Source organism: Lutra lutra, chromosome 13 (assembly GCF_902655055.1).
Source record: "Lutra lutra chromosome 13, mLutLut1.2, whole genome shotgun sequence".
In the NCBI taxonomy this organism is placed as follows: domain Eukaryota; kingdom Metazoa; phylum Chordata; class Mammalia; order Carnivora; family Mustelidae; genus Lutra; species Lutra lutra.
The window spans coordinates 6,652,798-6,677,668 of NC_062290.1; the positions used below are offsets into that span (position 1 = coordinate 6,652,798).

General features: G+C 40.7%; 1 protein-coding gene across 1 annotated transcript in view; it reads left to right on the forward strand.

The window, feature by feature from the left end:
* GLIS3 (GLIS family zinc finger 3) overlaps window positions 1–24,871 on the forward strand; it is a 544,101-nt gene that overhangs the window by 109,204 nt on the left and 410,026 nt on the right. The window contains exon 3 of the mRNA XM_047700417.1: window positions 8,625–9,111. Within this exon, the coding sequence (XP_047556373.1) occupies window positions 8,724–9,111 (388 nt within the window). The 5' untranslated portion in view covers window positions 8,625–8,723. The remainder of the gene's footprint in view (window positions 1–8,624; window positions 9,112–24,871) is intronic.

Genomic DNA, 24,871 nt, shown 5'->3' on the forward strand with positions numbered 1-24,871 from the left:
AGGTAAATTAGAGCCGCTAATCATGTTGTCATTACAATTTAGGCAGGGAGATGGAACACAGACAGAACCATAAGGCAATGTAGAAAGTTATGAATGATATAAGAGAGGGATTTCGAATAAAATAGTTAACATTTATTGGGTCCTTCTATGTGCCAGGTGCTATGTTAAGCAAGTAACATACTTGATCTCATTTAATATTTTATAATCCCATGAACTATGTATAATAGTGTAATTCTAACCATTTTGCAAATAGATACAGATATTAAGAGAGGATCAGGGAAGGCCTAAAGTGGGTGTTTGGGGTGGACCTGGAGGGTAAGTAGGATTTGGATTTGGGGAAAAGGGGGACAAAACAAGGAAGAGGGGGAAAGACCACCCATGTAGACTCTAAGACAATATTATAGGATGAGCAGAAACAAGGATCCAATTAAGTTCCACTGTGGGAACAAAATCAGGGGATTTGTCTCTAAAACTGGAATCATGGGAGCTGTAAGTGGTTGAGAGCAGGCTTGAAAAGAAGAAAGCTGATGGGGCCATTCTCGTCTGATGTGATCTCCTCAAGGCCAAGCATGGGAACAACTGCACATTCCTTCAGGTGCAGCAGGCCTTGCTGAACTGCAGATGGGGAGATAGGGTTACAGCACCAGACCGGACCCTGTCCCAGGGGCCTTGGTAAAGAGATCAGACTTTCTTCCTTTCTTTTTCTTCTTCAAGATCAGATTTTCTAAATATCAGTTATTCCCGAAGGTTCAATTCTAGGCCTGCTGAATACTGTACGCAGAAAACTAATCAGATGCCAGGGCTATGTATGAATTCTTGTTATTCTTGTGTGTGAAGAAATGGATTAATGTTTTCCCAACCTTTCCAGCATGACCAGTGGATTCCACTTCTTTCTGTAACTTGAGTCATTCATGTTGATGTTTTCCTTTTTTCCCCTTTCTTCCTTTCTTTTCTATCTTTTCCTTCCTTTTCTCCTCTCTTTATTTCTCTCTCTTTCTTGTTTTCTTTTCTTTTCTTTCTTTCTTTCTCTTCTTTTCTCTTTTCTTTTCTTTTCTTTCCTTCCTATAAATATGTTGTCATGTTGCTTAAAGCCTAGTCATTGTTGTAAATGTTCATACTTCTGCAGTGATGTCAGTGAACATAATTTAACTTGTGTAAAACTTTTGTCTATTAACACTAAAAATAGTTTTATCAGTCACTTTTAAGTAATAACTACACTGAAGGAAAGAAATCACTCAGTTATACATGTGATGCGGGACACTTTAATACGCTTGAGTATTTGGTTTAATGAGTGTTGAATTAGATTTTATTTCTAGAATCTCTTGTAAGTAGTTATTTATTACCTGTTTGAGAGGATTGTGATCTTTACCTTTGTAAATAGTTATTCATATGGACCAAGTAGTCATCTGTAAATGAAAAATGACAAAGAATGCACTTGGCATTTGCTGTATTTTGCTACATATGTATCTCCTCATATGAGGCTGGAGGATATCTTGTTTTTGAAAGAAAAGCCAGTTACTCTTTTATATTTCTGAAGAGGCCTTTGTGTCTCAAACCGTGGCCGTGTGGAGTTCCCTCTTTGCAATTCAGGTAATTAATTCAGTGGTGACATCATAAGGAATGTGTTCATTTTTCCATTTCAAATTCCTCTTCATTGGATCTGATGGTTAACTCATATTAAGAACACATTTTGAAAAACTCAGTTCTCAAAGGCAGTTATGTGTTAATTGAAACTTGTCCCCCCTTAGCATTGTAAGAAGGAGATTCTCTTTCAGGGAAGGTCCTCTCCGTTCTGCAATGAGGAATCACTACAATTGTGGGTCGTTTTGATCTTAATTCTGTTAGTTGGTTGATTTTTGACGTTTGTAGAGCACAAGTGATTAGTGATATTCACTGAGTTGAATGCACAGTGAAAAGAAAGCAGTGGTAGAATAATAGCTTTGTATTGGTGAATCCTTATGTTTTATAAAGATAAAAATGATGAGCTTTTAGATCCTTTGCTCATTACAGCTGTATTTTGATATTTGTTTTGCTTTGGTTCAACACTGTCTATACCTGCACCTTTTCTTTTTGTTAGGTGCCTGGGCATGCTTTTGTAACAGTGATTTTTATACCTTTTTGACTGTAACTCACCATAAAACCTATTTTTCATCTTACCCAATATACACTATATGCATTGAAGATATACAGACATGTACACTCACAATAACTGAAACAAAATAGTACTTAACCATTAATACAGTTGATGTACTCTGGCAGCTTCTACTTTGTTCTAGTCAGTTCTATTTCATTAAAAAACATGTTTTCAATTGAATAATTGATTTCAGTGCCTACCAACAGATTGCAACCAGTGTGAGAAACACTGCTTTAAAAAGAGCCCTTTGTTAAACGTAGATCTAGGAACTTAGGGCCATGCATGGTTACCTTTCTGAACATATCTATGTTTGTCTTAAAAATCTTTTTGGTTCCAAGTACATTCTCATTTTGTGTGGTTTCTTACAGTCCTAATTATTCCCCTCACCCTGCCATTTGTGATAGGGTCACAGATTTCTAGAACTTCCTGTACTCATTGATGAGTTAATGATTGAGGCAAAGTAAATGAAACATTTGTAGGTAATTACTACTAAAATTAGTGACATTCGGTAAGCTGGGGGGGTGGTCTGAGAGTTGTATAGATGGATTAAAGTATGGTGAACAGATTCTAAGAGAGGTTACTGAATTTTTAATATTGCCCTCTGGTAGTATTTTCCTGAAGATAGGGGATTTCTTTTAGCAGTCTGTAATCACAGCCTTTGTGTGGCAGGTTGTCGATTCTGCTTTGATTTTTGAGTTAGGATTGGCTGACTTAGAGACTAGATTCCTGAATTGGACTTGATCTTTTTCTCCTACTTCTGTCCCTCTTCCCCTTTCCTCTAGCCTTTCTTTCCTTTGTCCATATTTACTACCTGCAGCATTTGGCATATCATAGCCATTAACTTAAATTTAAAAGGGCACTGCCAGATGTTCCCTACTTAGGGAAGATTATTTTCATTGAGAAAATTTTATAAAATATAAAAATAAAAAAATTAAAATGTGTATATCTCTAGATAGCTAAGGGTTGAAATCCACAGCTAAGACAATCAGGAACTCTATTTGATGGGATCCATAATGTGCATTATATTATCTTTTCGGAGTGGTCTTTGAAAGAATGGCCTTGAATCCCTGGAGGGAATAGTGATTTGTCTTCATATTTGTAATTGATATAACTCAGCCCTAAACCTCTTTGATTTGTAAGATTGTATTTTATTGGTGATTATATTGCTTGAATAATGTGTGTACATCTTAGTGTTCAGAATAAGTATGTTAACATTCTTAGCATTTCTGACATCAGACCTGGGTAGTACCTACATGACTGTTTAATCCATACGTGGTAACTACCAGGTGTAGCCTCTGTAGTTTTTGCTCGATGTCCCACTACTGTGGAAGTATCCCACCCAGCCCTGTTTCCGTGTAACTTCTGTGTAACATCTGTGAGTCTGTCAGTCTCACCAAATAAAGTTATGAAACCACAGAAATGATCAGCTCCACTTTGTTGTGGATTACTTTATCATTACATAGCACACTCCCTTTCAACTTAGAGACATGGTACTGTACACGTCCAGTGCATTTCCTCTATAATACCCTCCTGTTTCACAGGCGCATGTTTGCACTTTCCTCTTGTTAAAATTGCAGACGAATAATTTTGATTTATTGGTTTCATCTAATATAGCCATGTTTATATTGTTGCCAATAAAATGACTTACACGATTGGTTTTTGTTTATACAATCTTTTCTGAGGAGTCAGTCACCTGTGTTAGGACAAGGTACATTCTGCTGATTAAAATGAACTCCTGGGATCTAAGAACATTCAGCTCTATCTGTCCTTGATTGAATTGCAAAATGTGCTTCACACTGCAGCCGTGCATGAGAATAACTTATATTATCTGTCAATAGGCTTTTCATTTCTATATTCTTCTGGCTACAAAAGCCGTAACTGAGAGAAGCACAGGGGAATAGCTTGGGCCTATTAATGATGAAGGCTGTGATGTTGAAAAGGCAGTTAATGAAATTATAGAATCATTAACCCGAAGGGAAAAAAATAAAAAGAATCAATAAAAACCCGACTTTAGATGGCTTAGATGTATATAGAAGTAGCAGTTCAGGAGCATTTTTGTTTGCTGACCAGTATTTTGTGTCTCATTTTCAGATTTTCTAAGCAGGGTAAGAAATGCTTGTGGCATAAGGAATGGAAAATGTAACAAAGGCTAAATGTAGCCTAAGGAAATGAAATGATATATGAAAATTAATAATTAACTGGCTCATCAGATGAATTATGACTCTAGATGAGTTTATTAATGATATTTACTAAGAAAGGGCTTTTGGCTGTAAATAGGCATTATGGAACTTGTGTTTTTGGAATTTTCTTGAATGGCTGAGTTAACATTGCTTTTCACTTGTTGGATCTTTTTTAAATCTGAGACATAGTGCCTGGAGCCTTGGGTAGAAGGTAGAGTCATGATTTTGTATTTTGATCAAAGTCGTAGCTTTTTCAAAACAGTGAAATTATTAAATGGTTTTATGCCTTAGTTTCCTTAAGAGTTAAGTAATTTCCTTTCTGACCTGACTTACAGGAGCATGTTTTAGGAGTTTGAAAGTGGTCAACAGGAAAGATTTATTAACTTATGCTGACTCATTTAACAAAATGAGCATTTTCATTGTTTGAACAGACAGAGCATTGAAACTCTAAATGTATCACCATGTCGGATCCAAAGTACCCTAAATTTGTACTTTCGGATGTTCCTTGCATTTTCTTTTCTTTTTTTTTTTTTTTTTCTTCTTTCTTTCTTTTTTTTTGTTCCTGTTGACAGCTTTGGGTAGGCAGTGGGTGGAGGGTGGAGGAGAAAGTAATTCTGGAGAACTAGAACAATTTTTTTTTTAAAGAAAGATAGTGTGCTGGCGGAGGAGGGAGGGGCAGAGGGAGAGGGAGAATCTCAAGCAGACTCCCCATGGAGTGTGGAGCCAGATGTGGGGCTTGATCTCATGACCCTGAGATCATGACCTGAGCCAAAATCAAGGGTTGGGTGCTCAACTGATTACACTACCCAGGCACCCCTTGAATAGGTTTTTAAATAGAAAAATGATCTGCCAGTGGAATCCTACCAGTTAGGTTTTGATATTGATTAGTTGTGATTTTGTTTTTTGGCAAAGTGTAGGCAAATTTTATCCCGAGGTCCATTTATTAAGGTAAGTGTTGTCTTATAACACACTGCTGAGGTGAGAACCTCCTATCAGCTCTTGCTTTGGTGGAGTGGATGAAGATTACTATTTTTGCTTCCATGTCTGCTCTGTCCTCTTGATTTAAGTGCCATAGATATAAAATCTACAGGTTTATCTTTGATCACCTTAAGTGGGTATTTTTGATAATCTTCCTTATCTTGATTATCTGGGGGATCAGAATTTCAAGAGACTGTATTGCTTATTGTCAACTTCCTCGTTTTATGGATGAAATCTGTAAGCCCAGGGAAGTTATAAATGATTTGCTAGAAGTAGAACTCAGGTGTCCTGGCACTCTGACTCAGTAAGGATGAGTCTTCCTGAAAAGTTAGCAGTTTGTTCCTTTTTTGTTACACCTGGACTTAGGATTATAAATGATCACAGGGCCTTGCTAAAAAGTATAAAAGTACTATAATACTGACAGAAAAAATTGATTTTTAAATTCTGGTTTCTAATGCTTGAAATATCTGTTGGCATAATTAATGTAAAAACTGGGTTATTAGTCATATTTTCGCATAGAGTTTATTTTATTTTTGTCTTGAGGCTGGTGTTCTTAGCTTGTATGCCATTGCCTTACTGGTGTTTCTTTATGGCATTAATCACTTTACTTTCTGGTTTCGCCTTTTTAGTGATAAAATTTAAATGCATTTTTGCTATTGTTGTTACGTTACCTAAAGCTATTTAAAACAGGAGTGCAGTTTATAAATAAAATAAAATAAAAGTCCAGTTTGACAGGCTGGTATGAGTGTCTGATACTTAATTAACTTCTCTGCATGTTAATTATTTTTCTTGCAGACTCACCCTCTTAATGATCTAACCTAATGCTAAGTACCTACTTACGTCTTTTCATCCAGATTTTTGCTTGTATGTGATCTTGCTGACAAAAAGGACTCCTTTGTTTTAAAAAACCTGTAAGTGGGCATACTCTACAAATCTACAGACACTTGTCTCACGGACTCAGGGTGACTCATAGTGCCAGTCATGTTGGATGATTCCTCATTTTCAGCAAATTGCCAATCCAGCACATATACTTAATTATTTATTTTGGTTGGTGCTGAATAAGTGGTCTCTTCTGCAAGGTTCAGAGTACTCGGAAAACACAGTTTTATGAATGTGTGGAGAATAGATGGGAAACATCCTCTGGCAAAGCACAGAGACATGTAATGATTGTTGTTCATAGTCAACCCACAACTCAGCAGACCTGCTGATAACACACCGGAGTTCCTTTTTCTTTCTTTTTCTTTTTTACACTGGAGTTCTTAAATGGACATAGCCGCGAAGGCATTGGGATTTTTGATACTAGGGTTCACTTCTTAATGTTCCATGAAACAACTTAAGCTTAAAACATAGGGCACCTGGGTGGCTCAGTTGGTTAGGCAACTGCCTTTGGCTCAGGTCATGATCCTAGAATCCCAGGATTGGGTCCCACATCCGGCTCTTTGCTTAGTGGGGAGTTTGCCTTCTCCTGACCCTCCCGCTCTCGTGCTCTCTTTCTCAAATAAATAAATAAAATCTTTAAAAAAAAAGCTTAAAACATGAAAAAAGCTTCAAGCATAAAACAAACCTTATCAGGTTTGGCTGAGCTGGGTTTCCTTGTCCATTCTTGGTGACGGTAGTGGAGAGAAGGGCAGGAGCCGGACCTCAGAGCATTTCTTAGGACTGGATGGCATGGCAGTATGAAATGCGACAGACTGGTAGAATTCTTTTTTTTTTTTTTTTTTTTAAGATTTTATTTATTTATTTGACAGAGAGAGAGAGATCACAAGTCAGCAGAGAGGCAGACAGAGAGAGGGGGAAGCAGGCTCCCCGCCGAGCAGAGAGCCCGATGCGGGGCTCGATCCCAGGACCCTGGGATCATGACCTGAGCTGAAGGCAGAGGCTTTAACCCACTGAGCCACCCAGGCGCCCCGCAGACCGGTAGAATTCTTAATAAAGTAGAGAATTGGCAAAGATGAGGAAAACATTCCAAATGTTATATTGTTAGTAATTTTTGAAGTTTCTCAACATTCGGGCACACAGAGTAAACTTTGTAGAGGGCAGAGTGAGTGCTTGATTTTTGATTTTCTAAAAGGATAAAGAAGAAAAAAAAAAACCCTCTTCACAGAGAGTTTTCCCTCTGTGCTGTTCTGTCCCTAACGTCGAATGGAGCCATTTGCTTGGGAGCTGGCTGGGAATAATTGTCTAAGACACGGAGTGGATCATACAAAGTAGGAATCATCCAGCTGAGAATATCTGACCACTTCTTGCTTTGCACTCAGTCATCTCTCCTGTATTTGTTCAGCTTTGGCTTCTTTTCATGACTATCATATCTGTGCAAAAGAATACAAAGTGTGACTTTGTTTGTCAATCATTTGGAATAGTGATGCTTAGTCACCTTGAGTCTGTATATGTTTTGGGGAGCTGTTGGTTAAGGGAGGGAAGAACTTTCCTGAAGATTTGTAACCAGGGAGTACTGACATTATGTCCTGTGGTCGTATCAGTGCTGTTGGTTCTCTCTTCGCCACTTGAGGAACGGGGTGCCGGGATGGCAGATGGAGCTACGTTTGTGGAACCATGTGGATTTACTGTGTGTGGTGTATGGTGAACACACTTACCTTTAGAAGGGCTCTTCTTGCAGGATGCTTTCCATAAAGTGTTTTGCACAGACTTTTCCTTCTCTAGGATCTTGGTAGAAGGTGAGAGTATTGTCATGTTGATTCTGTTTCCATCCCCATAACTCAGAATCGTTAGGGAACCAAGACTCCGATGCTGCTGTGAGTCTTTGGATATGTGGGTCCATGATGTCTTTGCGAGAGTCCCAGACTCCTGTTTTTATCTTTTGTAAGCCTAGGGACTGAAAACTTTGCAATTATGGTAAAAATCAGACGTGGTTTAATATCCTCATAATCTCACGTAGAGGCCTTATTAGCCTTTTGCTTGTTTACTGAAAATTTTGGAGCATTGGTCTCAGAGATCACAGAGGTAATGCTTTGGGTTTCCCAAGACTCACTGTAGCAAAAGTGAACTAGTATGGACAGATCCTCTACAGAGCAAAGTAAGTTTCATTTTGCAAGCTGGCACCAGTTGATTGGTCGTGGTTGCCAAGAGCACTGTATTGAGAAGGGCTCAGTGGCAAACAAAACAATACAGTGATCCATAATCCACGTCTACCATGAATGCAGAAGGGGAGAGGGCCTGCCAGTGACCCATGTGTTTGATGACCCCGCTTTACGTAAAAGGCCGTTTTGCTAAGAGTGCTTCTTTTCTTCCTATGAATGCTACACAGGTTGAAAACTCAGTGACCTATTTTCATTTTTACTTTTAAAAATGCCTGCATTTATTTTTTTAAACAGGCTAATATCCCACACCATGGATAACTTATTGGACTTTGCCTGAAAGGAGTCATTAGTGCCATTGGATATTTGACCATCCTGGCCACAGGTTTTTTCAGAATGAATGGAAGGTCATGCAGCATGAGTCTCCACCGGACATCAGGAACCCCACAGGGGCCCGGGATGGTCAGTGGCCAACACATTCCTCCCATCCGAGCCCACTCTGGGACTCCTGGTCCCTCGTCCTGTGGCAGCACAGCGAGCCCTGCCCTTGGAAGCCTTGCTAACAGCCTCCATCTCAAGATGCCCTCAGGAGGAGGGACGGCTCCTCAGAGCAACATGGCCGAGAGCCCCCTCCATCTGCCTGCCTTGAGCCCCAGGAGACAAGTGCTCACCAATGGGAAGCCACGATTCCAGGTCACCCAGGCTGGAGGCATGTCAGGGCCACACACTTTAAAGCCAAAGCAGCAGGAGTTTGGAAGTCCTTTTCCTCCAAATCCTGGGAAAGGTAGGATTGTCTTTCTGGGATCTTTTAAAAGTGGAAACGATTTTTTTTTTCTCCTTTCCAGATTTTTCTCTGCCAGCAAATCTTATGGAAAACTACAGGATTGAATGTCAGGGACAAAGCTGATGGTGTCACGATGATCTGTAGCTTCCCTGCTGAGGGGTGGATGTGTAGGTGCATGGGAAGGGGAGGAGGCCACAGTGATAAACGTGATACCTGGTGGAACTGTGAAGAAGGGTAAAAGGCGAGACAGGGAGCTCAGAAACAGGGAGTGAGGGTGCGTGACGGTAGAGGCAGGGAAGAGCTGCTGTAGCAAGTCTCCACCCTCGAGATGCACAGAGGGAATGGATTCCTTGGGTCACGGTGGACAGGGGTGGCCAGAGCTGTCAGCGTGCATGTTGGTGCCAGAAGAAAGGTTTGGAAAGAAAAGGATAAAAAGGGAGAAAGCTTAACAGCCAATGAAGTGAGGACTTAGTACATAGAAATGATAAAAAATTATTCTAAGAGCAGAACCCTTAAGTGTTGTAATACAGCTGGTGACAAGAGGGGAGGAAGCTAGAAGAGAATAATGAAAGGATGTATTTTGGGGTTTGTAGAGAACTAGACACTTGGTTAATTTGAAATGCAGAGAGAGAGTGTGTGCTTTTAATTCAGTAGTGTTTGAATAATGTAAATTTTAAATCATGAATAATTGTTAGAGAATAGCAAATTATTTGAACGGCACACTCTGTAGAAACTGATGTTGACTTAATGGGTGATAGTGCACATGCAATGTATGTTTGGGCTAGAAAAAGGGAGAGTATGTACCTCATGTGAAATAATAGCTTTGTTATGTAAAATAGAACAATTCTATATGCCCTTAGGTATTTTTAGCATCTGGTTTTAAATGTTTATATTAAGCGTGTACACTACTAAATAAGATTATTAGCAGCTTGAATAGCCATTCACCCAGTTAACTCATAACTCACCCACCCAGTTCAGGTGAATAATTATTTGTATCCTTAAAGTTGTTTTAGTGTCTTTGTATTCCTCTGCATGGTGTAAATGGGCAGATTAAGAAAAAACCCTAAACTATACAACCTTAAAGTATAAGAAACTATATATGTAGCTTTTTTCTTTTCTTATCTATTTATCTTGGTTTAGGTTTGGTTTTAGGTTGCTTTATTTCCTACACCTACTGATATTTAGTGTACGTACAGGAAAAACTTTCCCTGGGGGCATATCCAAGACGGCTGCGTCATTGTCAGGTTGCTGCGTCCATGGTAAGGCAAATTGTGATGTCAAGCTTGTGTGTTTGGATTTTCAGGGGCGGAGGCCCGGTAAAGTCTTGCAGCTCCTGCCTGTCTAATAAACTGTATGTAGCTTGCTTTCATTGCATATACTTGCGTTGAATCCTGGCTGGCATTATTAATGCTGATAATATAATAACTTCTTATTATTATGTCCTAACTGGGCATGCGTCAGCTACTGTATTGAGTGCTTCCGATGTAAAATCTCAGTTATCCCTCACGGCAACCTCGAGTTGTTTGCTAGTGTTGATTAACTGATAAAGGAGCTAAGGTCTAGAAAGAATAAATAACTTCAGCATTGCCATCGGTAAGGAGGTTGGGGATATTACTTTGATGGTGACCAGAAGTGGTTATAATTATATTCATAGCTAAAAAAAAATAGTTTCCAGTAATTCAGGGATAGTGAACTGTCAGGGTTAATACATCTTGGAACTCTTGTAAAAATTAGTGCTGTCCCCTGGTTCTTCTTTTTTCAACTTTCTGGCTCCTTGTTCAGCTTCCAAGCTTACAGTGCCTGTTCTGGATGTGCAGGGTTGGGGTATGCTTGAGCATGGATTAGGGGTTGAGAATAACTGTATTATTATCCCCTCTAGCCTTGGAGCTTGGCTACTGCTCTGGATGGTGCCAGCAGTGGCTGAATGTGCCCCTTTCAGGTCTTGGTTGACAGTTCCTAAGCTAAGCCAGTAACTGGTTAAGAATGGTGATCTAGGACTGTTTGAACTTCATCTAATCATTTACTCAACGGATAATTATTGAGGATGTATTAAAGGTGAGCCCCTGTTCTGGGGATACAGTAGCTAATAAAACATAGTCCTGGCCCTCAAGGAGTTAGGAGAATTCAGACAAATAAACGGGCAGTTAGAATAAAACACAGTTAAAGCTCTGATAGGGATACACTGACAGCAGTAGGGCAACATTTGGAGGGTTCCCGGCCCATGCTTGATAAATGGATCCAGGAGGAGAGTAGGATATCTGGGCAGACACCTGAAGGATAAGGAGCTAGCCTTACAATCATGCAGACTGGAGAACTGGAACCATGGGATAGTTTTAATTTTGAAGCCACAGAAGTATTTGTGGCATCCTTTGGGCAAACTATTAGCTTAAGGAGGTTCACAGTTTCAACATGAAATTGTACTGTATCCTTTTAGTGATGTCATACTCGCTTTCAGTAGCTGTGATAAAAAAGCTAGTACTCTGTAGGCCAAAAGGTGGAAGCAACCCAAGTGTAGGCAGATGAGTGGATAAAGAATATGTATGTCTTATACCTATCGTGGAATAGTATGCAGCCTTGAAAAGGAAGGAAACTCTGAAATATGCTACAATGTGGATGAACCTGGAAGACATTATGCTGAGTCAATTATGCCTGGCACAAAGGGACAGATATTGTATGATTCCTCTTATACAAGGTTCCTAGAACAGTGAAATCATAAAAACAAAAAGTAAAACGGTGTTTGCTGTGGACGGGAGGAAGGGGAGCATGGTAAGTTAGAGTTGAGTGGGTACAGAGTGTCAGTTTGGGAAGATGAAAGAGTTCTGGAGATGCATGGTGGTGATGGTTGCCCAGCAGTGTGAATGTACTTAATATACACTTAAAAATAGTTAAGATTGGGGGTGTCTGGCTGGCTCAGTTGGTGGAGTGTGTGACTCTTGATCTCGGGGTCCTGAGTTCAAGCCCCACATGGGGTATAGAAATTACTTCAATAAATAAATAAACTAAGATAAAAAAATTGGATAAGATGCTAAATTTTATGTTATGTGTATTTTATCACAATAATAGAGACAAGCAAGTTCTAAGTGAAAATCAGCATGGAATGGGAGCTGAGGTGGTGGTATTCAATCTGATTCCAAGAACTGAAGTAGTAGAGGGCACAGTTAGAATGCATATCCCACCAGGAAGACTGGTTATTTAAGAATGAAATTAAAATACTTTTATTCTTAATTTATGTATATTATTTTTTTCAAACAGCTAATAGGTTGTTGGTACATAAATACTATTAACTTGTTGGCACTGAAGTACTTAATAAAAGGTAGTGTTAGTTGTATTCTTTTGGCCTAGGGGCACCATGAAAAAATTACTGAGACGCTAAGAATGCCATGAACTGAGAACGTCACAGGAGTTAATTTTTCTTACACAAAGAGCAGCCCAGGGTCGGAGATGCTGCTAATGGTTAGAAGCTCAGGGATGTCAGGTCCACGGGCGTGGAGCTTCCCTTTGCATTTCCACAGCTCCTGATCCTGCTGTGGTGTCTGTCTTCTGAAGAAGACTGAAGGAGGAAGGACAAAAGGCAGAAGGATGAAAGGGACAACTCCCTCCAAATCAACCTTCTTTAATTGGCTTTCCCAGGAGCCCTACCCAACTATCCCTACTTAGTCAGTCGTACATAACTTACTTATAAATAAAACTCGTTCTTAGTTCCTGAATTTATCTTTATAAAAAAAGCTAGATTTTATCTTATTTTGTATTATGTTCTATTATATTTTATTTCACTTTTTAGCATTTGCTACCTTTTTCTCTCTCAAGGAAGTCAAACCACGTGTGAGTAAGTTGCAGACATTCTGACCCTTCACCCTTAAATTGCTAAGCAGGTGTCTTTCATGTTGTACAGCTGGGATACATGAATCATAACCAAGGAATTTACCTGTGATACAACCGTATTGATTATATAGAGTTATATCTTAAAATATAATACATATTTAAATTCATAATCAAATTATTTTTTATATTATTATTTTATATATTTTTTCTTTAAAAAAAAAAGATTTTATTTATTTATTTGACAGACAGAGATCACAAGTAGACAGAGAGGCAGGCAGAGAGAGAGGGGGAGGCAGGCTCCCTGCTGAGCAGAGAGCCCGATGTGGGGCTCCATCCCAGGACCCCGGATCATGACCTGAGCCAAAGGCAGAGGCTTTGACCCACTGAGCCACTCTGGCACCCTGATACTATTATTTTATATTTTATTTTACTTATCATACTGTTTTCCTCCCACTTATAGCCCACATGTCCTCTGTAGCTATTCTTTTGATTCAGGATCCAGTCAAGAACCCTGCATTACAGGGCACCGGGGTGGCTCAGTGGGTTAAGTGCCCAATTCTTGATCTCGGCTCAGGTCTTGATCTCACGGTTGTGGGTTTGAGCACCATGTTGGGCTCCACATTGCGCATGGAGCCTACTTTAAAAAAAAGGAAAAAAAAGAACTAAAGAACCCTACCTTATGTTTGGTTGTCATGTCTCCTTAGTCTCCTTTTTTCTAGAGTGGCCCTCTACCTCTGTCGTTTCTTTGTGTTTCTTGACAAAATATGTTGATATTTTGGAGTTCCGGTTAGTTGTCTTGTCTAACACCTGGGTTCATCTGATCATTTCCTCCTGATTTGGTTTGGGTTAAATGTTTTTGACAGGAGTACCGTGTAGGTTATTTGTGGATTATGAATACTGGGAGCACTGAATGCTCGTTTGTCATGGTGTTTGTGGTGCTGCTTTTGATCATCTGGCGAAGGTGGTGTCCCCAGGATCTCTGCACTGTGGACTCTTTCCCTTTCAAAATTCATACATAATCTTGTGCAGATATATTGTTCTCCATCAGTGATGCCTGTGTGAATCAGTTACTACATTATTAACTGCATAACGGTGGTTTTCTCATTCCACCATTCCTTCTGCGTTTATTAGTTGGTATTCTGGAAAGAGGAACTTCTTTTTCTCCTTTTTTTTTTGGAGAATCACTACAGACCTCAGATATTCTTTTAAAAAAGTCCCTGTGCCAAAATTCATTACCATCACTGATCTTTTCGATGCTGACATTGTCCCAGATTTGGCAGGTGGGAGCCCCTTCAAGCCAGCCCTGATGCCCTTCGCTATGTTCCCATGAAGCACTTCCTTGCTTTCACACAGAACAAGATACTCCAGGCCCACTAGTACTTCCCTGCCCCGGACCTGGAATCAGCCATTTTTCGAAAACACTTGGTTCCCTTCTGGTGGGAAATATTTGGAAAACCGGATGAAAGCATGTTTGTATTGACTCTGGGGTGTCTTTACCTCTAGGCCCTGTGTGTGGACAGAGTTAGGAAATCTATCAGAAGGTGATGTGTTCCTGTTGAAACATGGCATTACAGCGTTCTTCCTCACACTTCCTCATTGCACACGTGGTAGTGGGATGCTTGGTTCTCAGCAACGTCAGTGTATTTGTTTATGGGCTCTGTCCTACAATGAGGAGTACTTAGAGCTTTACATTTCTAAGATAGCAGAAATTAGTTTTAGAAATGATTCTTTACTACATGTAAATTTTTCATGTACCGAGATGAGAATGTTTGTGTTTATCTGAGTCACCAAGTGAGCTTGGACCGTGTTCCACCGTGGGCAACTTCCAGGCCCTGCCAGGCCCTCAGTTATATTGTACCAAGAATGGCATTTCTCTCTACTTCCTGTTCAGCAGTTATGAATTGTAATTAGACTGGCAGAAATGCATTTTTCAAAGCATCTGGGAAATCAGTTTTATGATCCCCACCTTAAGCACATTTGACACAGCTATTTAAATATTTAAGACAATTCCACATTTGCAGTACCCGTAGGACTGTCTAATTGGGAAGATTTTCATTGTTAAAGGTTTTTTATTTTACTTTAGGGCCTCTGACATGTTTTGTTGGGCTCCGCTGTCCTTGGAGACAAAGGGAGTTAGTTATTCATTAGCGCTTGTGGGTTATTCATTATTGTTGGTCAGAAAAAGCAGAATAATATCAACAAAGGACACTAACTAATTGGGATTAAAAAACTCTTTTGTATAACTTAAGGCTGGTGTCTCTTGTAAAGACCTGGTTTTAAAAAAAACAATGTGCTGTGTGAACTTGGGAGGTCTAGAAACTAAGTGTACTTTAAATAATACATCAAGTTTTGTTTTGATTTTTTACTGTTTGTGGTTTGCTAATTCAGTGGGCTATAACCTGGAGCTTAGACTAGAGCTTGATTCCCTAGTGGGTCAGCTAGCTTCAAACTGCACCCCCCCCCCGCCACCACTGCCACATTCTAAATTTTAAAACACTGTCACTGATTTAGAATGTTACTTTCCTATAATCATTTCTTTACTTATGCTTATTTCTGGACAAACAGACAATGAAAAAAAAATTGGCTAACACCAGTCAGTAAACTGTGTTGAATGTTGTCATGTTAGCACTGGAGCAGGAATAGCGACTGGGATCTCACGTTTTTGAAGAGAAGCAGTTACTGTATTAGCTAATGAAAGTTGCGGCAAAATATTTGGTTACCTTTTTTTTTCACTTCAGCTTCTTAATCATTTTTATTTCCTTGCACTTCCAATGTGGCTTCCTGCAGAATTAGAGCAAATAAAGTTAATATTCCATAAAGTGTTCCAAAAATAACCAGTCGGAGACCGAAGGCATTATTCCAGTTGAGGTAGCCGGAGTTCTCATTTGGTCTCGCCAACAAAGCAGGTGAAACACGGTGTTTGCTTTTGTTTACTCTTTGGGCTCCACCCGCTACCCTTCGTGTGATGCACGGATGCAGCATGTAGGTGACTGTCCACCTGTAAAAGAACATATTCCTTTAGTGCTCTCTGCCCCCTAGACACGCCTCACGTACTGTAGAACACCAGGCTGGAAGGTACCATCCACTCGTCACCTGTAGCATTTTCTTAGACTGTTAAAGAGCAGCAGCTTCGGACTTGCACAGAGCTCTGTAGTTCACAAACTTGCATATTGTCTTCTGTGACTGGATCAAAGGTTCCATCCAAGGAGGCTGGGCAAGTGTGATTGGCCCTATTTTAGGGACTGAGAGACTGAGGCTCAGTTTGCTGGAGATCTCATTCTCCGTATGCTACGTGGGTTGACTCAAAGTGGGACTCCAGTCTGACAGCTCCTGCTGTGGGGGTTCTGAAAAACCTTGTCCCCTTTTTTCCTTAGAGGTCACAGTTGCTGCCATTCCGGAATGAGGATGCATACTGTTCAGCTGCTACGTCCATCCATGAGCTGAGGAAATGGGCCCTTGCTCCTATTTTGGAAAATTGGACTTGACAATTTCCAGTAACAGGCCCTTCTGAGCAGAGAGAGCAGTGTCTGCCTGGGCAGGAATGAGGGGCCCCCCGTGTGACATGAGTGTGTGCAGAAGTAGCTTTGCACACCTCTGTTTATGACGTCTTTAGACCTGGGCAGGAGGGTATCATGAATATGAATAGATTTGGTACTTCTGACCCATCAAATTTTAAGGAAACAATGGATGGTGACTTGTATTTAATACCTATTTTAATGGCTGCCTTATTTGAATAATGAAATAGAAGGCTTGTAATTGTCTCTGACATAATAAACAAGTTAAAAAATGAGACCTGTGTAGGAGCTTGTTAGTCAGGGATAGGCTGAGGCCGGCAGCTGTGGCGTCCTTGAGGAGCTGGTTAGAGATGCACGGTCTCAGGGCCATTCCAGACCGACTTATTCAGATTGTGTCTTTTAACAAGATCCCCGGCACAAGGCCAGCTTCTTGGCTGTGTGAGCAGTGACTGTACGGGGTCTTGTGCTCAGAAGCAGTGCTCTGTGCTTGGGGTGTCATGCTCTGGAATTGCTGTCTTGACATTCTTACTGATTTTGTCTTCGGACCTGTGTATTGTAAAGGAAATCTGATGGGCCCCTGGAGCATGTGCGGGGTGCTTGGAGTCTCCATTCGTGTCCCCCATCCTGCTACGATAGCTACTGGCTCTTCTGTCCCTGCCCAGTATCTCCTGCTGCCTTCTGCCTCCTCCACTGGGGACTTGGGCATGAATGTGGGGAGGTCAGGGTAGGGTGCGTGTGCTCTGTGTGTCCAGTCCCATGTGAGGTTCACAGCACCTTTGAGAGTCTGCGCTTACCCTGTAAGTATCCCCATGGGGAAGGAGCCCAGTGGTAAATAGCAAATTAAAAAAACACCGCAGCCCATCATGAGGAAGACCAGAGAAGAATGAAAAATGTTTTTCTTCTGCTTCTTGAACAAGGGACCCAACATTTTCATTTTCATTGGTCCTTGCAAATTATGTAGCTGGCCTTGTAAGTACCCTGCTGAAATCTGAGAAACACTGGTATGGGAGGAAGAAGGTGGCCACTGGATTCAGAAGACTCACTCCCAGTTCATGCACTCCCAGTGTGTGACCTTCCCTGCCTTGGTTTCTTCATGTGTAAAATGGGGAGGGGGTAATGTTTTGTCCCTCTTTCCAATTGGGCAGGGTCTAGGTGAAAGGCAGACCCGGTCACATACCCTTGAGTAGCAGTCATCTTTGGCTTTAGCTTCATGATGCTGACGAACAAAGCTAGACATTCTAGGCAGGGCCCCACGTGGGAAAGAAGACCCAGAACTGGTCTTCACATCCATGTTAGTGGGTGGAAAGTAAGGGTCAAGCCACCGAGGCAGGCAAGTTCTGGGGCTTGGGTGGTTACAAAGTGAGCTTCAGAGAACTGGGGGGGGAGCTAATGCGTTGGCTTTCTGGGTGGCCACCCGGTCGTGTGACAGCAGCAGGAGCACAGGACATGGTGAAGCAGAAAATGGTGTCTGCTTTGGAGAGTTAAATTCGATGGCAAATGGGGGAGTGCATTTTATACTGTCTGGCGCCAGAGGCATGTTGAGTCGTGTTGTTCCTTCATTGTAAGTCCATGCTGGGCAGTGTGGGTCTCCGTAAACCACAGCAGCCACTGCTGGGCAGGACGGCCTGTCCTACACCTCTGCTCGCCCTGTCACACGTCCTGTGAAACACAGTCATAGCTCCCAAGGCGGGCAGGTATGAAAAGCTACTTGCCGTGTAGACACGGAAACCTGAGTGAGCTCTAGTTTCAGTTTGCTTCAGAGGCAAGACAGAAAACACTTAAATCCTAACAAACTGCTGTAAACAGACATTGATGTGAAACAACACATTTTAAAAGTGTATCTTTCACCTAAAGATTTTATTTTAAGGTGATCCTAGAATTTATTATCCAGACCAGGACACTTTCAAGAGTGAAATGGGGCCCTATTAATAATGATGCCCAGAGCTATCCCGGATGAGCTGGATTGCAGGACCCCCCTACATTTAGGGTGAAGTTTAATTACATTTGGATTCAGAATCTTACCCAGCTTCTTTAAGGTGAAGTAGTCCAACCTCCTTGACAAGATTAGACCCAGAGAAGTTAATAGCAAAATTATTTCTTGGAGCCATTGAGTGATTATTAGTATATTATTAAGTAGAATGTATTCATTCCTGGTTATTCTAGGGTTGGAAATAAAGAGGCTAATAATTATTTAGTACTTCCTCTTATTACTGTTCTTAGCTTTATATAAGTTATTTAATCCTTCCCAATCTTATGAAATATCCCCTTGAAAACACGAGAAAAGAAAGGCTTAGGAAAAATAAGAAACATGACCAAGAATACGTGGGCATTTTAACCTGTGTCTCACTGACTTCAGAGCCCTATACTTCTGTAGGATGTTGTTTTGTGTTTTGGTTCAGGGTTTGCAGCAAAAGCAAGGTCTTGGCAATTGAGAATGATTTCCTGAAAGACAGTATGTCTACCATAATTTTTACTATGCGTGGTGGTGTAGTGTCCGGTATATATTTATTTTGAAAAATATAGTGAGCTGAAGCAGAAAAACCACTGACACATTGTTGCAGATGTTTGTGTCAATTTGTGTTAAAAGTGCCCCTCCTTGGGCACCTGGGTGGCTCAGTCAGTTAAGCCTCTGCCTTTGGCTCAGGTCATGATCTCAGGGTCCTGGGATCAAGCCCTGCATTGGGCTCTCTGCTCAGCGGGGAGCCTGCTTCCCCCTCTCTCTCCGCCTACCTCTCTGCCTACTTATGATCTCTCTCTCTCTGTCAAATAAATAAATCTTTAAAAAAAAAAAGTGCCCCTCCTCACATGCGTAAGACAGTGGCTTTGGTGGCAGTCAGGTAGGGAATGTGACGTAAAAAAGATAAAGTAATGGCTAACTTTTGAGCCCTTCCTCTGGGCCAGCTGCTGCATTAAACACAGCTACCTGGGTCACACAACTGGAGTGCTATCCAGAAGGCTTTCCATGATGGCCTGGAGCTCAGAATTCCCTTAATTCTCATAACAACCCCATGTGTCTTCCGATCATGAAACCAAGGCTTGGAAGGGTGAGGTCGCTTAGCAGCAGTCGCATGGCTAGTATGTGGCAGAGCTGGGAGTTGAATGCAGGCTGTTCACTGTGTTCTATCAGGATGAGGCAGGGAGCCAGGCTAGAGATGGGGACTTTGTCCTGCAAGAGCGCTGGTTCACCAAGTACCTTGTTCAAGACTCTGGGTTGCGGGTGCCTGTGACCCACTGTGCTAGTTTATGTGAAAGGGTATTTGTTATAAAGAATCATGGTTACCCAAGGACAGGGTGGACAACCAGATCTTTTGAAGGACTGTAAGAACAGGATACTTCTCCATACTTATTCTGCATAGGCAACATGATCTTCTACTTCTGCTTTTCTGTACACATCGCTTCATTTTTTTCTCCCTACAGATTGCTCTAGGAAGTTGTTTTTTTTTTTTTTTTTTTTTTGATTTCTTCTTCTTCTTGTAAGATGAACCACTGAACCACTGACCTGTATAGATTGTGGTGCTTTGCGTGAGATTTCAGTGGAGACCACCACATTTTATAAGGAAATTCATTTTTTAAGGTAATGTAGATCTTCATTTTGGGATGTGGGAATTAAGAAAGAGCATTTAATGGATGATCCATTAAGCCTTTAGGTTTATTTTTATTTAGAGTTCAGTGAAGGGGAGGATTGCCAGGGTTCAGGTACACAGAACCATGATTTCTGTTTGAAACCACATTGAACAACATAGCAATTAGAAGAGGTTTGGCTGTCAGATTAGAAGTTTTCAGCATATTTTTTTTTTCTGGTTGGGTTATATAATCAAAGAACATTGTTATTTGTTTTTGTTTTTTGTTAGAGAAAGAGAGTATGAAAGTGGGGTGTGGGCAAAGGGAGAGGGAGAGGGACAATCTCAAGTAGGTTACATGCTCAGCACAGAGCCTGACGTGGGACTTGATCTTATGACCCTGAGATCATGACATGAACTGAAATCAAAAGTCAGATGCTCAACCAGCCGAGCCGCCCAGGTGCTCTAAAGAGCACTGTGATTTGAATATTCCTGGCTTTTATGTCAGATTTTAATAGGAATCTGCCAGACACAAAACACTTTTAAAATTAATCAATAAGTTAAATTTTTAAAAGTTAGGGTACATGGATTGGGTGTTGAAAACTTTATTTATTTATTTATTTATTTTTACATATTTGGCTCAGCTAATTTCCTCACTTACCTAAAAGGAAATTCTGTACAATTATCTATTTTTATTTTGTAACAGGTAGATTCCAAGATACCTCCCCGTCTACCACCATTCTTGTCTCCCCGGATTCATACTTTCTGTAACAGCCACCCCTTGAGTGTGGGCTGAATATAGTGACTTGCTCATAAGTATGACAAAGATGATGAAATGTCACTTCCGTTACTAGATTACAAAAGATGTGACTTTGGTCTTGCTGTGAGACTCGCTGTCTCCTTGGTTTTATGCTTTGATAAAGCATCCTGCCATGTTGGGAAGGCCCACGTAGCAAGTGACTGAGGGAGGCAGCTGACCAACAGACAGCGAGGAACCAAAGGCCTCAGTCCAACAACCTTCCAGAAACTGAATTCTGCCAACAACCCCATGAGTGTTAAAGCAGAGCTTCCCCAGTTGAGCCTTCACCTGTAGCTGTAGCTGACACCTTGATGGCAGCCCTGTGAGGGACTCTGATCAGAGGACCCACTCAGCCATGTCCAGATTCCTGACCCATAGAGACTGAGATAATACAGTTGGCCCTCCAACAACACGGTTTGAGCTGTGCAGGTCTACGTAAACAAAGGTTTTTACATTACAGTATTATAAATGTATTTTCTCTTCCTTATGAGTTTCCTAATGGCATATTCTTCCCTCTAGTTTATTTTAAGGACACAGTATACAATATATATAACATAAAAATATATGTTCATCAACTTTTGTTATTGGTAAGGCTTTTTCACGTCCACAGTAGGCTGATTAGTGGTTACGTTTTGGGGGAGTCAGTAGTTAAATATGCAGATTTTTGACTGTGCAAGGTGTCAGGACCCCTAACCTCTGCATTGTTCAGGAGTCAACTGTACATATGTTGTTTTAAGCCACTAATTTGGTGGTAGTTTGTTATGTAGCAGCAGGTATCTAATGCAGTTATCATCTTGGCTTTTCTCTCTTTCTAGGCATACTAGGAAATGAGGCAAAATCTAAGAACAGCTTATGTCAAAGGCCATATGGTATGCCGGACATGGTGATAGACTTTAAGATTCAGGAAGGCCAACTTGTAAAGCCCTTTTTATTACTTCCATTTTGCAAATGTGAGCATCAACACTCAAAGAAGTGAAGTTACTTGTCCAAGTTGACATGACTCATAAGAGAGGCAGAATCAGGGTTTGGATGCTGGTCTACCTTCCTATGGTGCTCCTGTTCCTTCCATGCATCTGATCAACTTCTGTAAGCCATTACAAACACGGATGTGGCAGTTTTGCCTAGAAAAAGGTTTACATAAAGCCCATTCATCTTCAGGCATTCATCAAACACCTTCTGTGGGCTTCCTGCCAGGCCTCACTCTCTCTTCCTTCTCAGTGGTGTGTTCCCTTTTGCTGTTCTCATCATTCTCTCCATCTAAACCAGTGTTTTACAGCCCTGTTTTTTGTTTGTTTGTTTTTTAAAGATGTGTTTATTTATTTTAGAGAGACAGAGAGGGAGTGCGTGAGCACTTGTAGGGAGCGGGCAGAGGGAGAGAATCTCAGGCAGACCCCACTTTGAGCGCAGAGCCTGACACAGGTCTTGATCTCACGACACTGAGATCATGACCTGAGCCAAAATCATGAGTTGGACGCTTAACCAACTGAGCCATACAGGTGCCCCAACAGTCCTGTTTCTTTATTGCCCTCTTTATTATTCTCAAACAAAATTTGTAGATAATATTATCTACCTATGCATGTAATTTTAAAAAGTCAATATAATTTCATAACTGAGATATAAGGAAAAAAAAGAACATGATTCATAATAAATATGGATTTAAATATGACAGTGTTTCAGGATAACTATGCCAGAAGACATAAGGAAGGAGTCAGGTAAGTTTGCACCTAAATGTGGATTTAGCTCAAACTCTGATGATTCAGAATTGTATTTGTGGTGGCTCAGGTATCTAGTTGTTTTGCTTTCAGTGATATGAGTTTACAAAATGGTGGGCAATACTTTACAATATGTCTATCCAAACAATGATCTGTCTTCCTTTGATTTGTACTGTTAAGTTCATTTTAGATAATTTAGCATCAGTAGGCATCATGAAAATAAAATAGACTTCTGATGTAAACACTGATAATTACAAGCAGGTTTTTACAGACATGAATGTCTGGTGAGATCCTTGAAAATCATGTGGAATGTGGGTCATTCATTGTGTGCAGGGTGATGCAGGGTCCCTGCCTTTACCACTGAATGCCTATAATGGTGATAACCCAGAATGCCCTGGAATTTGCAGTTGTTTCCCTGGGGCAGTACCCTTTGAACCCACCGATCTAAATCTAGATCTCCTTTCAGTAAAAGAGCTGGTCAACTGACTAAAGTATGACCATTTCCAGAGGTGTTTGTCTTTTAACTGGCCTAAAACCTTAAGACAAAGAACGGCAGTGTTCGTGGTAGAGTTAGTAGGGGGTAGGAAGGTGGCAAGTTGAGGGGCGAGGAGGATCCCTTTTGCAATCCTTAAACTACATGGCCTAATGTCCGCATTCTGTTTCTGATTCTAGCCTTTCTTCCTATATCCTTTTTCTTTAGGCTCCATGTACATTTTACATGACAAATTAGATGTCTTTCTAAGTCAAATTCTTTTCTTTCTTTCCTTTTTTTTTTTTTTTTCAAATCTGGTTGTATTTTAAGAGCTTCTCTGTCAATCACTTGATATTTTCTGAACGTTGACTTTAACCAAGATGTTGTTGTACTTAGCTGCAGGGATCAAAGGCCATTGAGATGTAGCCTGAAATCTCCATAGGTTTGGGATTGTAACTCAATCCAGCACACATTTACAAAGCCAAGGCACCGCGCCAGACATGTGTACACATAAACACGTGCACACACATGCATATGCTTTCAGGGAGCTCACGATCAAATGAGAGAAAAGAAGAAACCTTAAAAAGCAACATGTTGTAGGGGGTGGCTCTGTCGGTTAAGTGTCTGCCTTCAGCTCAGGTCATGATCTCAGGGTCCTGAGATGGAGCTCTGTGTTGGGCTCCCTGCTCAGCAGGGAGTCTGCTTCTCCCTCTCCCTCTGCCCCTCCCCCCTCCCTCAGTCTCTCTCTCTCTCTCTCTCTCAAATTAAAATAAAACCCCAATAAGTTGTATAAATAGTGGTCCATTAAAATAATAAATGAATTTCATAGACTTTATGTACTTATATATAATCTGTAACTAGTAATATAAATACATTAAGCCCATAAAATAATATAAATTATATATGCTATTTGATGTACTATGCCTATGTTTATATCATGCACAATTATATATTATTATCTATAATATACTGAGGTTTATATGTAAAACATTAAATTGATAAACAAAAGTGCCCAGAGGCACTTATGATGTGGTAGATACTATTTTAGGTGCTTGAGTTCCCATTTTAAAAAGACATATTAACTCATTTGAGTTGCCTCAAAAACCTAAGGAGATCTCAGATACCATCATGCTAGTTGTTACTGTTCTTCCTCTTCTTGTTCTTTGGATGAGGAAACTGAGGTATGGTTGAATAACTTCCCCAAGATCACGTAGCTAATAAGTGGCGGAGGCAGGATGTAAGCCAGCCAGTTTGGCTCCAGAGTACATGGTCTTAACTACTAAGGCATATTGGCTGTATGTCTGTTCTTTAAACCTATGTCCTTATTTATTTATGGATGGATATTTATGGACAGATGGATGCATGGATGCATGGATAACAAATCCATTTGTTTCTTGTAGTGTAGGAGATTGGGAATTAGGAGAAGGAGGCTTGAAACCTAGGTCTTTCACAACTTTCTTAGAGATTTAAAAGAGGTCACCTTAGCAGTCTGGACTCTTAGTAAAATGAAGAAGTTGAGTGAAATTTTTTGGAGACTCCTTTCTAACTCTCATTGTTTTCTGGTTTGTAAGGAGCCTGATCACTTTCCAGGAACTGGGAGCTAGAGCTGACGCCTGACCTTCAGGGTGAGGTAGTCGTCAGTTTCCTACCAAGTGTCAGACACAGACTTGGAAGTGGAAGTACTGTTGATGCTAACTAGCCCGGGAGTATCAAGGACGAAGAGATTAAGGACGTATTTTCTTCAGACATTTGAGCCCTGTGGTGTTGGCTGTTGTTTGAGTACCCCCTTTCCCCCCCTTAATTTTCATTTTCCTGCATCCAGAAATCAATCTTGCCAGGAATTTGCGAAGCACTACTTAGGAGTCATTTCATCTCTGGGG